Source organism: Sinocyclocheilus anshuiensis, unplaced genomic scaffold (assembly GCF_001515605.1).
Source record: "Sinocyclocheilus anshuiensis isolate Anshui unplaced genomic scaffold, SAMN03320099.WGS_v1.1 scaffold163, whole genome shotgun sequence".
Lineage (NCBI taxonomy): Eukaryota > Metazoa > Chordata > Actinopteri > Cypriniformes > Cyprinidae > Sinocyclocheilus > Sinocyclocheilus anshuiensis.
The window spans coordinates 907,702-920,257 of NW_015548223.1; the positions used below are offsets into that span (position 1 = coordinate 907,702).

The following is a 12,556-nucleotide window of genomic DNA, read 5'->3' on the forward strand; positions in this document are numbered from 1 at the left end:
AGACAGAAAATATGATTATCCTGACCTGAGCTAATTTACTGAATCAACCAACTCACATCTCCTTTCTTTCTTTCTTTCTTTCTTTCCATGATGACATTAAAGTAATCTGTATACATGTCAGGGTGGCATTTACCAAGCATGTTACTTCCCTAAAAATAAAATATTTAGGATGGTTATAAACAGTGTTGGTGTAACTCATTACAAGTAATGCGAGTTACGTAATCAGATTACTTTTGTCAAGTAACTAGTAAAGTAACGCATTACTTTATGGGAGCAATTTAAAATTCAGAATGTACGTTAATTCTGAAAGTGAAGTGTGTTGTATTTCTTAAAACAAAAACCTAGTAAATACCACCATGATACAGTATGTTTGTTATGGGTTTTTTAACTTTAGTAAGTCTTGTTTTTTTTGTAGGTAACACATTTTAAATTTAAAAATGAGATAAAAAGTGTCAAATGAGCAGTAAATAAAAAAAGTTTTCTTACCTTTTCCTTCTGTCGGTTGGGTCTTCCAGCCTTTTCCAAACTCCTTGATGTCCCGTCAGAACTGTTAACGGTCGAAACGTCTTTATTTTTGAATAAAAGCTTCGGTTTGGCATTCGCCATAGCTGTAACCCTTGAGAAGACACGTTTCGCAGTATTTACTGTGTTATATCGCTGCCATTAGGCTGATATTTTGTGAGTTAGTTTTTGTTTTTTCAGCCTCACTGAAGGACAAAACGCTCCCGCGCCGGTGGCTACTGTACTGACGCGGTGACGTCACGTATTTTAGACGCAATGAATAGGCCCCGCCCATACAATGACGTTTGTCTGAAAGCCACGCCCAACTCGGAAGAGAAGCATCCTAAACCCAATGTGTGGCTGCACTTTGTTATAAAGTGAGGATTATTACGGAAGAATGAACGAATGTTTATTTCTACTATTTAATAACGAGGTACACGTACAGTAAGGATATATTGGAGTCCATGTTTAGTGTCCTAATCCGGTTTATTCTGACAGGCCACTGCTGTAATGTTGGTCTCTGCTGCAGTTTAGTCTAACCTAACCTGATTTATCTAATGTCCACACATCACACGGGAAGAGGTTGGTCACATTTTCCTTATCCATACCATAAATAGTTTCATTAAATGTGTTTCTTGATTGAATTGCTTTCATGTCTGGAATTGTGTGAACATAAAACTTTGAGATCAAAACCACCACTGCATCCTAATGGAAAATTTTAGGTGATTGATTTAATTTTGTCATTTTGAGATGTGTGTGTGTGTGTGTGTGTGTGTGTGTGTGTGTGTGTGTCTGTCTATCTTTAAAAAAACTATTTGAAACTTTATGTGAAATAATAAGAAAAATGCATTTTAAACAAATATTTAATGTAGTCAATGTCATTTAATTAAATGATATTCCAGCTAATATGTGATCATATAAACATATGCATAAGAATTATAAAAAATAAAAATGATGATTTATTAATATTACAAAGTATTTTAATTATATGTTAATTCATATTAAGTATTACAACTGTATGAATATAATTGTAAACAAATTAAAATTAAAATGCATTCATGTAGTCCTTCAATTAATTATATTTTATTTATATTATTAAATATATTTTATATTTTAATACAAATATATTTTAATATAAAAACTGCATGAATACAAATTGTAAAATAATCGCATATTATTGCAATTAATTAATATATCAACTAATAATGTCTTTCTATCTATCTTAATTTCAGTCAAGTGTGCACAAACTTTTGACTGTGACACTATGTGTGTGTGTTCTGCATCAACTACTGAAAGTGAGTAAGGCTATGTTTGTATTTTACTCATTTTCACGTTTGTCTCTTTTTACAGACAATGGCATCAGCAGAAGTCAAAGTTGCATTTGTCAGCAATCACAATGGGACGACCCTGACAGAGGTTTCGCTGGGATCCCTCTTAGCCCCGCTGTGTTTTCTCAGCCGAGGACTCTTCCTGATAGTATTCCACCTGGGAAAAGGGGTTCTTCCGTTCTCCTGGGGATCCCATCTCCTGCTGGACTTCACAGCACTAATAATGCCTCTGGTCCTGTCATGCACCGCACTGAGCGACATCCTTCACTTTGTCATCATAGGCATCGCTGTAGTTGATTTTGTTGTCCTATACCTTTTATACAAGAATGGAAAGCATCCATATCAAGGTTCCTTCCCAAATACAATTGACAGATTTGTGCAAAGCAGAGTAGAATCCAACCTGGTCCCGTTTGTGACCGTGTTCCGGGTTCTGGTCAACGTGAAGACCTCCATAAGCATTTTAGCTGTTGATTTTAGCGTCTTCCCAAGACGTTATGCAAAAACAGAGACGTATGGAACAGGGGTGATGGATTTCGGCGTCGGAGCGTATGTAATGGCCAACGCATTGGTATGTCCCGAAGCAAGAGGAAAGGACATTCAAGGCTCGAAGATCAGTCATGTGTTTAAACAGTTGATTTCCATCTGGCCGTTGGTCTTGTTAGGGTTTGTGAGACTTGCAAGCATCAAATCATCAGGCTACCACGAACATGTGACAGAGTATGGAGTTCACTGGAACTTCTTCTTCACGCTAGCCATCGTCAGAGTGGTGGCGTCCGCACTTCTGGCTCTTTTACCTGTGAACTCCTCTTGGCTTCTTGCTCTTCTCATTGGTGGAACCTACCAGGTTGTTTTAGAGACAACAGGTCTGAAGTCCTTCCTCATCTATAATAATGAGCGCACAGGCTTTCTGCAGGCAAACAGAGAGGGCATCTTCTCAGTTGTGGGTTATATAGTTATCTATATGGCTGGGGTTCAGGTTGGCCGCTACCTCATGCAGAGCAGAAATTTGGTTAAAGACTGGATCAGAGTGATCCGTAACCTTCTGTTAACCAGTTTTGGGTTGTTCTTCACTCTATACGTGTGCCAGATATGCACTGAGCCAGTGTCACGCAGAATGGCCAACCTTTCCTTCTGTATTTGGACTGTAGCACAGGCTTTATTCTTTCTCTCATGCCTCAGCATTGCTGATTTACTGCTACTTTTTTCTAAAGCCATCTCTAATTTTTCATTTGTGTCTGCATCGTGGTGTCCGTATCAAAATAAGAAGTCATTAGCATACGAGAAAATGAGAAAAAATACGGATGCATTATGCCTCGTACAGTCTGTTAACCGGAATCAGTTGTTATATTTCCTACTCGCAAATATCATGACTGGTTTGACCAATGTGTTAGTCGACACTCTGAACAGCAGCGATGTTTTAGCTGTAAGTGTTCTGCTATTGTATATGTTCTTGAACAGCTTAGTCATATTCATATTGCATATCAATAAAATAACCATTAAGTTCTGGTAAAGACCTTTTTGTTTAGTTTCCGATTACACTGTATTTTTTTAATGGCTCTCTCGTTTTAACTGCTGTGAAATACGCTGTATATAAATTGTTTGCAAAGTGCAAATAAAATTGAATGTGATATATGTAAATTCATGTATACGTATTCTATATCAGATATGAATCTAAATTGATTTATTTCATACTAATAGTAGATGCAAATTACATCAGTTTTAGGTTAAGATTTTTGTATTTTTATATGCTGTAATTGGCCACCATTTCTGTGAACTTCTTCCATGAGTTACATCGTCTGTGCTTTTTGCCGTTCACTTAGATAGCCTGTGTGGTGATTAAAAATATTCCATGTAGTATTTTAATTAATTGATTATGAAAGCTGCATGCATTATAATTATAAAAGAATTTGGAAAATGCTGGTGCTTACTAACATTCCTTTGAAGTAAACTTTTAAATAATTAAGTCTAATTTTAATTAATTGAAATGAAAATGAATTAAAATATGAAAAGTAATTGTAAAAGAACAAGAAAATTGAACAAATATTTCATGTAGTCTTTTAATGAAACATTTCAACTATGCGGTCATAAACACTGCATGCATATTAATTCTAAGATTTTTTTTTTAAATGAATAATCAAACTTGTAATTAAGTCATAAAACTATATAAAAATAATTGGGAAAGAAGGAGAAAAATGCATTTTAAATAAATATTTAATTAAATAATATTTCAACCAATATGCAATCGTGAGAAACTGCGTGCATATGCTAATTATAACATTTTCAAAATGCTGATTTTTACTAATAATACAAAGGCTTTAATATTAAGTCTCAAAACTACAGTATATGAAAAAATATTTGTAAAAGTATTAGAGAAATGGTATTTTAAACATTTCGTGTGGTCTTATAATTAAATAATGTTTTGACTAATAAGCAATCATGAAAACTGCATGCATACGAATTATAAAGAATCAAAGAATGCTGATTGTTTACTAATATTCCAGTCTCTTAATTAGACTTTTACTTAATATTAAGTAATAAAACTATACGAAAAATAATTATAAAAGATTAGAAAATGCATTTTAAACAAACATTTAATGTAGTCTACTATGCGATCATAAAAATTGCTTTTTCCTAACAATACAAAGTTAGTACTTATTTCATCTGTCAATCAAACGGCACAGGCCACGCCCCCAGAGCCCGGAAGTACTTTCTGACGTATTAAGGGTCACAGAACACTCGCCTGCCACATACGCCTCTGTCGCACTTGTTTGTTTTTGTCCAAAAAAAGAGAAACAACTTTCGAAAACAGGTGAGTACGACAGCTGCAGCTTGATATTTGTGCATTTAGTCGCTCTTTTAAGTGCGATAACGGCTGAAAAGTAACGCCACGGCGAGGATAAACCCGGAATGGGTCAGTCAAAGTAGGTCTCTGACAGCACACTTTTGAATGTAAAAAGCTTGTATTGTTTTAAAAGTACATTTGCACCCTGTTTAGCATCCAATAAAACGTGCTTTGTTAGGTTTAAAGTTTCCGTGTGCAGCTCCCTCGGGCAAGCTACAAACAGAGCTAGCATGCTAATCGGCTTGAAAAAAAGTTTCGCTGGTTAGCTGTGTGCTAACTTGACTTCGACACACAAAATCGTCTCTCTTTTTTGTAACATCATCTCAGACTCCATCCCTGCAGCGTTAAATATGTCAAAATGACTCGTTGCTCTACAGGTGAGTGTGAGCGTTTCGCTGGCTAACAGGCTAATTAGCATATGTGTCATCGGAGGGAGCACGAGTGCAGTTATTACAGCTCTGCTTATTGAACTGTTGTCATGACTACTAGACTGTCAAGCGTATCTAATATGAATATGATCTGAAATGTGATATAGGTATTCTAGAGCTTCGAGAGGCTGGTTTGGTGGTTGTTTTGCTGCTCATTGTTAGCACGTAATGTGGCTTGACCTCTTCATTCTCGCACCTCTGATAAAGGAGTTACTGCATTTATTTGACACTTCTGTAAGTATATATGCAGATATGATGCATGTACATGAACGTTTCATTCAGATTGGGGTGTAGAGCTGGGGATAGTAAGTGTTTAAGCCTCTGTAGTCAGATAAGAGTGTATGCGTAAGCTAATAATCCTTAGCAAAGCTACAAGGGCTGCTGGGAAACCAGTGTTTGCGTTTTAGAAATGGACAAATATTGATTCATCTGGGTGAGAAAAGCAGGCATGTGAAAGTATAAAATAGTATATTAATTTTATTAAAATTATTTTAATTAAACAAATAAATAATATATAACTAGTTGCAGTAATACGATTGTACTGTAAAAAATAAGTATTAATAATAATAAATATTATTTCATTTTATTATATAAATTATACAATTAAATATTACTGTTGCAAATAATACTTTTGTACTGTAAAACACAAGCTTTTAATAATTATAATAATTTAATGTTATTATTTGAATATCAAATATTAAACAGAAATCTATTACTATTGCAGTAATAACATTGTGCTGTAAACAAAAAGTATTTAATAATAAGTAAGGGATAATGTACATCCAGCCAGTTGTTATGAAAGAATAGCATAATGACCAATCAGAATCAAGTATTCCACAGAGCCATGTAATAATAATAATATCATCTTAATTTGATATTTAAATTATAAAAATTAAATAAAGAAATATTGCTGTTGCTGTAATACTACTGCACTGTAAAAAGCAAGTATTTCATAATAATAAGAAATATTATTTATAATATTATTATTCAAATTATAGAAATTAATCAAACAAATTACTTATTTATTATTATTGTTATTATTTTAAAGAACAAAAGTAAAATTACAATACTAATATTTATGTATGCTCTGTGCTTTCGAATGTTCAAAAACTAAAATTCACGTGGGTCGTACTTTTCACTTCAGAAAATATGGAAGTCCATATAAATATGGAAAAATGACATACCTGGAAAATGAAAAGTGGCCTGTATTGGAACTCATAGTGGAGGTGATATTGTGAATGCACAGCTAACTGAGATTGTGTCCACACACTAACAGGCAGATCTGGGCAAAGACATGGCACATCTGGTGGCTGTCTGCAGGGACGGGGAAGAGGACTATCTGTTTCTTGCACGCCAGATTCCCTTGTACATTGATGACTCTCTCACGGTAAGATCATTTTTTGGTTTCCCGTTGCATTTCACCGTCTTTAAAGGCACAATATGTAATTTTCGCCGCTGGAGGGCACGTATTCAAAATAAAGAAAGAAACAAAGGCGTAGTTAGATGACGCCGTGACTGAGTGAGTTAATTTATGAGAGAGAGAGAGGGGCTGTGCATGTATGAATTACCAACGTTTTGGCGTGTTTCTCTATTAACAGTGAAGCTGTGGCTTTAATTCCTTTAGAAACAATGATGTTACCAGCTCCTTGCATTCGCACACGTAGTGTAAATAACGAGAGAGACGAACGCAGGTCTACGCAGAAATCAAACGATAAAGATGCTCCGAAGACAACAAGATGCTGTTTAGAGCCAAGCTGTGGAAAAACAGTCTTTGCATCGCATTCCTTCTGATCCCAACATTAAGAAAGAGTGGATGAACTTTATCTTTAATTAAGTTCCAGACCACGTCAGTAAGAACTTGGTCTTTTGTTCACTTCATTTTACTGCGGATTTGTTTATAAACAAGGCAAAATTCGACGCAGGATTTTCAGAAAGATTGAAACTATAAGACGATGCTATGCCAAATATATTGGATCTGACAGTAATGTCGCACCACACAAGTGTGAGTAACATTACATGGTCACTATTGTTTGATAAGTACTGAGTATCAGTCGTGGCCTAATGGTTAGGGAGTCGGACTTGTAACCCGAAGGTTGTGGGTTTGAGTCTCAGGTCCGGCATGGATTGTAGGTGTGGGGAGTGAATGAGCTGCGCTCTCTTCCACCCTCAATACCACGACTGAGGTGAGACCCTTGAGCAAGGCACCGAACCCCCAACTTGGCCACATGTCACTTCACTTATTTGTTTTTAACCTAAATCACAGCAGCGTCCATCTATGAAAAACTGCAAAACTGTTAACCAATCCTAGCAGTGGGCATTTACTTCCGAGTCTACAATCCATCCCGTCTATTCAAATGGTGTGTTCTGATGAGGGGATCAAAACAGGACAGAAAATAGCCTATTACTTCTATTAATCATCATCATAGCCTCACAATCCAATGAAATTAAGCTTCAACCTACATTATGGAAATGTCACATTATGGAAGCTCAGTGCATTATGTTAAGGAAAGGATATGCAGTTTGAATCATTTTGTCTGTTAGTTTGTTTTCCTTTGCCTGTATGATTTAGTTGTTTTTTCATTTTAATATGTGTGCTTTTTCTTCCCTTGTTGTAGGTCAAAGTTAAACAACGTAATTGACTCTATTCCCAAGAGTAAAAAGAACAAACGCTGTCAGCTGCACTCTTTAGACACGCACAAACCGAAGCCTTCAGGGTGAGTCAGTAACTTTTAGTTTTTAATCATCATGTGACATTTGGTGTTTTTTCTTCTGTGCTTCCTTGACAACATAACCAAACAAAAATTGTAGCAGTGTTGTTCTTATAATGTAAATATTTTGGGGTAAGGAATCAATGAAAATATGAAAATCTTGGATGAGTAGTGGTCAGGGTCAAAAATTAATGGGCGCTTGGGGCAAAATTGCCACCAAAATGAACAAAAATGCCTCCCAAATTCAACATAAGGGTTAAAAAATATTCCTCTACAGAAATAAACTAAATCTGTTGCGACTTGAAATGAATAAAAAGTTAATGATCACTATTACATTATATATTACAAGAGACCGATGACCAATAATTATTTTATTTTTTTGTCATAATACAGTTCCTGTTTTTTATTTTCCATTATATATAGGGCAGTTTTATGTAAGATGTGATAAATTACATTGATCTCATAACATTATGCAGTTGTTGAATGCATAAGCAGACTGTGTGAATAAACGTACCATGACAGATGCATTGGTAGCAGCCTATACAGAATACATTTTATAAATAAATGTGACATAAAAGACAAAACGGATTCATTTAATGATGTAATTATAAAAAATGCACTTACAAAGCGCAAAATAAATATGCCACTGGAAATCAGTCCTGGGGCAAAAATTTTAAATTTCTGATCCTGGTAGAGATACAAGTGACCATATCAGTAGGTTGTTTGGTAACCGTGGTTACGGTCCTGCAGGGGCAGCTGGATGGACGTGTGGGAACTGATGTCACAGGAGTGTCGTGATGAAGTGGTTTTGATTGACAGCACCTCTTTACTGGAGACTCTGGAGACGTACCTGCACAAACACCGGTGAGAGCTTGTGACATCAACATATTTCTCTTAATTGGCTCAGTGACAAAAATGTATTTATTGGTTCTCTCTTTCTGCAACATCATTCTCAGGTTCTGTACTGACTGTAAGAATAAGGTTTTGAGAGCGTATAACATCCTAGTAGGAGATCTGGACTGCAGTAAGGAGAAGGGCTACTGTGCGGCTCTGTATGAGGGTTTACGCTGCTGCCCCCATGAGCACCACATCCACGTCTGCTGCGAGACCGACTTCATCGCACACTTACTGGGCCGAGCAGAACCCGAGTTCGCTGGTGGTTATGAGTGAGTGATCCAGTCCTCATGGAGTTTGTTTGATGCTGTGTAACGTGCATTAAAGTCACACCATATCATCTACTGGAAATGAGATGTATTAGCTATTCTAACATCGTAGATATACCTTCATTAAGAGTGTTTGGCTCATTTACAGGCGTCGAGAGAGACACGCGAAGACCATAGATATCGCACAGGAGGAGGTGCTGACGTGTCTAGGAATTCACCTGTACGAGCGGCTGCACAGAATCTGGCAGAAGCTGCGAGCAGAAGAGCAGACGTGGCAGATGCTCTTCTATCTGGGCATTGATGCGCTCCGCAAAAGCTTCGAGGTAACGCTCTCATGTGGTATTCATGCTGAGAATAATTTTATTCTTAAATGGTACTTTCCATCAGTAGGGTATAAATCCAACAATCAAAATAATTAAACAATTATATTTTCAACACCTTAACAATTAATGGTAGGAAAAGTCTTAAAAAATAATGTAAATATAAAATTGGAATATATGTATATATGTAGAATGCAACCCTGTTAGCACATAATCTCTCTCTACATTTCTTTGTAGCACCTAAGGAAGTAAATTTATATGAGAATTATAAGTTTATTAAAGGCTGTAAACCAACATTTGGTCCAAAACTTGTTGTTTTTTCTTCATTTAATTTTGTACTTTTAAAAATATATTTGTTTTTTTGCTGGAAAACATCACATTCACAGGGTTTTAAACAGTATATGTATATATTTTGTTCACATAGGTTGCAAAAAAGTTATATTTATATAAATTCGATATAAAATAAAACTGCTTGTGTAATATTTATATACACAAGCAGTTTTATATAAATCTTTTTGACCTTCTGAAATTCCATTTATTGACCTTTTGTTGTTATTTGACTTCATTCAGTAAAGGAGTTGTCAGTGCAAACCCTCTTTTGCCATTAAAAAACGACTGTCAGAATTTACTAAAGACACACAGTGGAAAAATTAGTGACTTATTGCATATCCATTTGTAGGAGTTTACCTTTCAGATGCATGATTTATGTCGGGAGAGTATTTAAATGAATCATGCAACACGATTTACTGGTATTTGCGCCATTATTTAACACCCATTTGATTGCATTGATCATTATGGATATGTTTTTTAATTTACACATTGTCTGAAGATCCACAGAACTTTCCGCTCCCATCTGCGCTTTTATGGGATTACTCTTTCACACTAATTTGCCCTGTTTAGTTAACCTGGCCCTTAGTTCTTATTTTGTACTAATGGAAAGTATCATATGTGACCCTGGAGCACAAAAGCAGTCTTAAGTCGCTGGGGTATATTTTTAGCAATAGCCACAAAAACATTGTATGGGTCAGAATTATTGATTTTTCTTTTATGCCAAAAATAATTAGGATATTAAGTAAAGATCATGTTCCATGAAGATATTTTGTAAATGTCATACCGTAAATATATCAAAACGCATTTTTTGATTAGTAATATGCATTGCTAAGGACTTCATTTGGATAAATTTAAAGGCGATTTTCTCAGTATTTGGATTTTTTTGCACCCTCAGATTCCAGATTTTCAAATACGGTAGTTGTATCTCGACCAAATATTGTCCTATCCTAACAAACCATACATCAATGGAAAGCTCATTTATTCAGCTTTCAGATGATGTATAAATCGCAATTTCGAGAAATTGACCCTTATGACTGGTTTTGTTGTCCAGGGTCACATATATTATAATGTGCACACTTGATTTATGTTAAATGATGTGCAGATGGCGGTGGAGAGGGTTCAGGGCATCAGCCGGCTGGAGCAGCTCTGCGAGGAGCTCTCAGAGGAGGAGCGAGCAAAAGAACTCAAACAGGAGAAAAAGAGGCAAAAACGCAAGAACAGACGCAAAAACAAGTGTGGCTTTGAACAAGAGGCGGAGGGGGAAAAGGATAAAAGTCTTGATGAGGTAATGACAGATTTAATGTGTCTCTGTTCCGTTCCTTCACTGTCTTCTCTAATAGCACTGTTTATTACACTGCATGAAATACTACAGTGGCTACGTTTGCATGCAACCAAATAATCTGTTAGTAATTGGATTGATGGCTCAATCGGACTGAAAAGCCTTCATGTAAACAACTTAATCGATCCGATTGAGCTCGATCTGCGTTTATTTGATCGGAAATACAGTAAAAACAAGTTTTCCATTTGAATATATGTTAAAATGTAATTTATTGCTGTGATCAAAGCTGAATTTTCAGCATCATAACTCCAGTCTTCAGTGTCACATGATCTTCAGAAATCATTCTAATATGCTGATTTGCTGCTCCAGAAACATTTCTGATTATCAATGTTGAAAACAGTTGTGCTGCCAAATATTTTTGTATATATTCTTTCAGGGTTCTTTGAATAAAAAGTTCAAAAGAACAACATTTATATGAAATATAAATCTATAAATCTAACTGACACTTGTGATTAATTTAATGTGTCCTTGCGGAATATAAGTATTAATTTCAATTAAAATTAACTTGAGTGTAATTAAAAATTACTTATTTAAATGGTATAAAATAATGTGGTTTTCAGTTAGGCTAACTGTATTGAATGTAAGATATATTTACAGTAAATACAACAAAAAGAAACAACATTGTTGGGAAAACTGTTCTGTCAAGCTGCTAAAAAATGTAGTTATTTGCTACTCGACACTGATCTTGAATTCCTCTTTCTCTGTCATCCTCATTCACTTCCTCTTGGTCTTTTTGCAGGGTTCGTCTGAGTCTGTGGACGGCGGCTGTAAGACGTGTGGCAGTGGAGAGGAGTCTGTCAGCAGCGTGGAGGTCATCATCACCGGCAAGAGTTCATCCTGCACCTGCTCTGCCGCCTCCATCCTGCATTCCCCCAAAACCAAGAAAGGTAAAGAGAGCTTTTCATTTTCTTTAATCATGGAATTATGCATGTAAGTTACCCAGAATGCACCTGACTGTCGAGTTTGTGTCTGTTTGTTCCTCTAGCACTATTGCCTCACAGTAACGGCAGTGACTGTGGCTACTGTTCCAGTATGGAGGGCAGCGAGACGGGATCCAGAGAGGGCTCAGACGTGGCCTGCACTGAGGGCATGTGCAACCATGATGAAACTGGTATGGAAATAAATGTGGTGACTATTTATCAATCTCTAGGTCTGTTTTAAAAATGTATTAAGTAATAATGATTTCAGACGACTGAGTAAAGCCAGCCAATCAGATTTGATAGACACTATTCCTTTGATAGACATTTGATAATGATCATATTTATGTTTATCTCCAGGTGAATACTCATGTAGTCACCGCTGCTCGGAGGAGAAGGAAGAGGACGCTGTGGACAGCTGTGTGGAGTGCTGGGCAAATTCAGAAGACAACACAAAGGGCAAAAATAAAAAGAAGAAAAGAAAAAACAAGCCGTCACTTTGCAGGAGTGAGCATGTGAGTTCCTAGTTGTTTTGGACAAAGTAGCCAAGTACTTTTTGTATGGGTTGCTTTGATTTTTTTTTTTATCAGTTGCTTTCACTGAAGATGCTTCTCAGATAAATTGATCTTGTTGAACAACATCTCTTTCTATATCTGTTTTTATTACATTTTTTTTTTTTT

The 12,556-nt window shown here is 36.0% G+C and overlaps 3 protein-coding genes across 5 annotated transcripts in view; 2 read left to right on the plus strand and 1 right to left on the minus strand.

The window, feature by feature from the left end:
- The window catches only part of LOC107654315 (unconventional myosin-XIX-like), a 25,789-nt gene extending 25,052 nt beyond the window's left edge, over positions 1–737 (minus strand). The window contains exons 1-2 of one of the 2 annotated variants that reach the window (XM_016441345.1): positions 546–737; positions 487–515 (exon numbers count right to left, since the gene is read on the minus strand). In XM_016441345.1, coding sequence (XP_016296831.1) covers positions 487–515; positions 546–606 — 90 coding nt within the window. In that variant the 5' untranslated portion in view covers positions 607–737. Of the gene's footprint in view, positions 1–486 lie in introns of both variants that reach the window. The other variant, XM_016441343.1, reaches the window with a different exon arrangement.
- A 55-nt stretch (positions 738–792) lies between these two features.
- LOC107654316 (phosphatidylinositol-glycan biosynthesis class W protein-like) lies at positions 793–3,380 on the plus strand. Of its 2 annotated transcripts, none has more exons than XM_016441349.1 (3): positions 793–878; positions 1,000–1,083; positions 1,852–3,380. In XM_016441349.1, the coding sequence occupies exon 3, from the start codon at positions 1,855–1,857 to the stop codon at positions 3,337–3,339; it is 1,485 nt and encodes a 494-aa protein (XP_016296835.1). In that variant the 5' UTR covers positions 793–878; positions 1,000–1,083; positions 1,852–1,854; the 3' UTR covers positions 3,340–3,380. The 2 variants fall into 2 exon arrangements, with proteins under 2 accessions (XP_016296835.1, XP_016296834.1); XM_016441348.1 differs by having other exon boundaries at positions 826–908.
- Positions 3,381–6,274: 2,894 nt separating this feature from the next.
- LOC107654287 (gametogenetin-binding protein 2-like) overlaps positions 6,275–12,556 on the plus strand; it is a 7,279-nt gene continuing 997 nt past the window's right edge. Inside the window, exons 1-10 of the mRNA XM_016441311.1 lie at positions 6,275–6,304; positions 6,376–6,464; positions 7,715–7,813; positions 8,558–8,671; positions 8,764–8,973; positions 9,119–9,293; positions 10,723–10,905; positions 11,699–11,846; positions 11,945–12,070; positions 12,237–12,391. Coding sequence (XP_016296797.1) covers positions 6,275–6,304; positions 6,376–6,464; positions 7,715–7,813; positions 8,558–8,671; positions 8,764–8,973; positions 9,119–9,293; positions 10,723–10,905; positions 11,699–11,846; positions 11,945–12,070; positions 12,237–12,391 — 1,329 coding nt within the window. The remainder of the gene's footprint in view (positions 6,305–6,375; positions 6,465–7,714; positions 7,814–8,557; positions 8,672–8,763; positions 8,974–9,118; positions 9,294–10,722; positions 10,906–11,698; positions 11,847–11,944; positions 12,071–12,236; positions 12,392–12,556) is intronic.

Coding starts and splice junctions, on each gene's coding strand:
- LOC107654316 (XM_016441349.1), top strand. CDS start 1,855: ATGGCATCAGCAGAAGTCAAAGTTGCATTTGTCAGCAATCACAATGGG.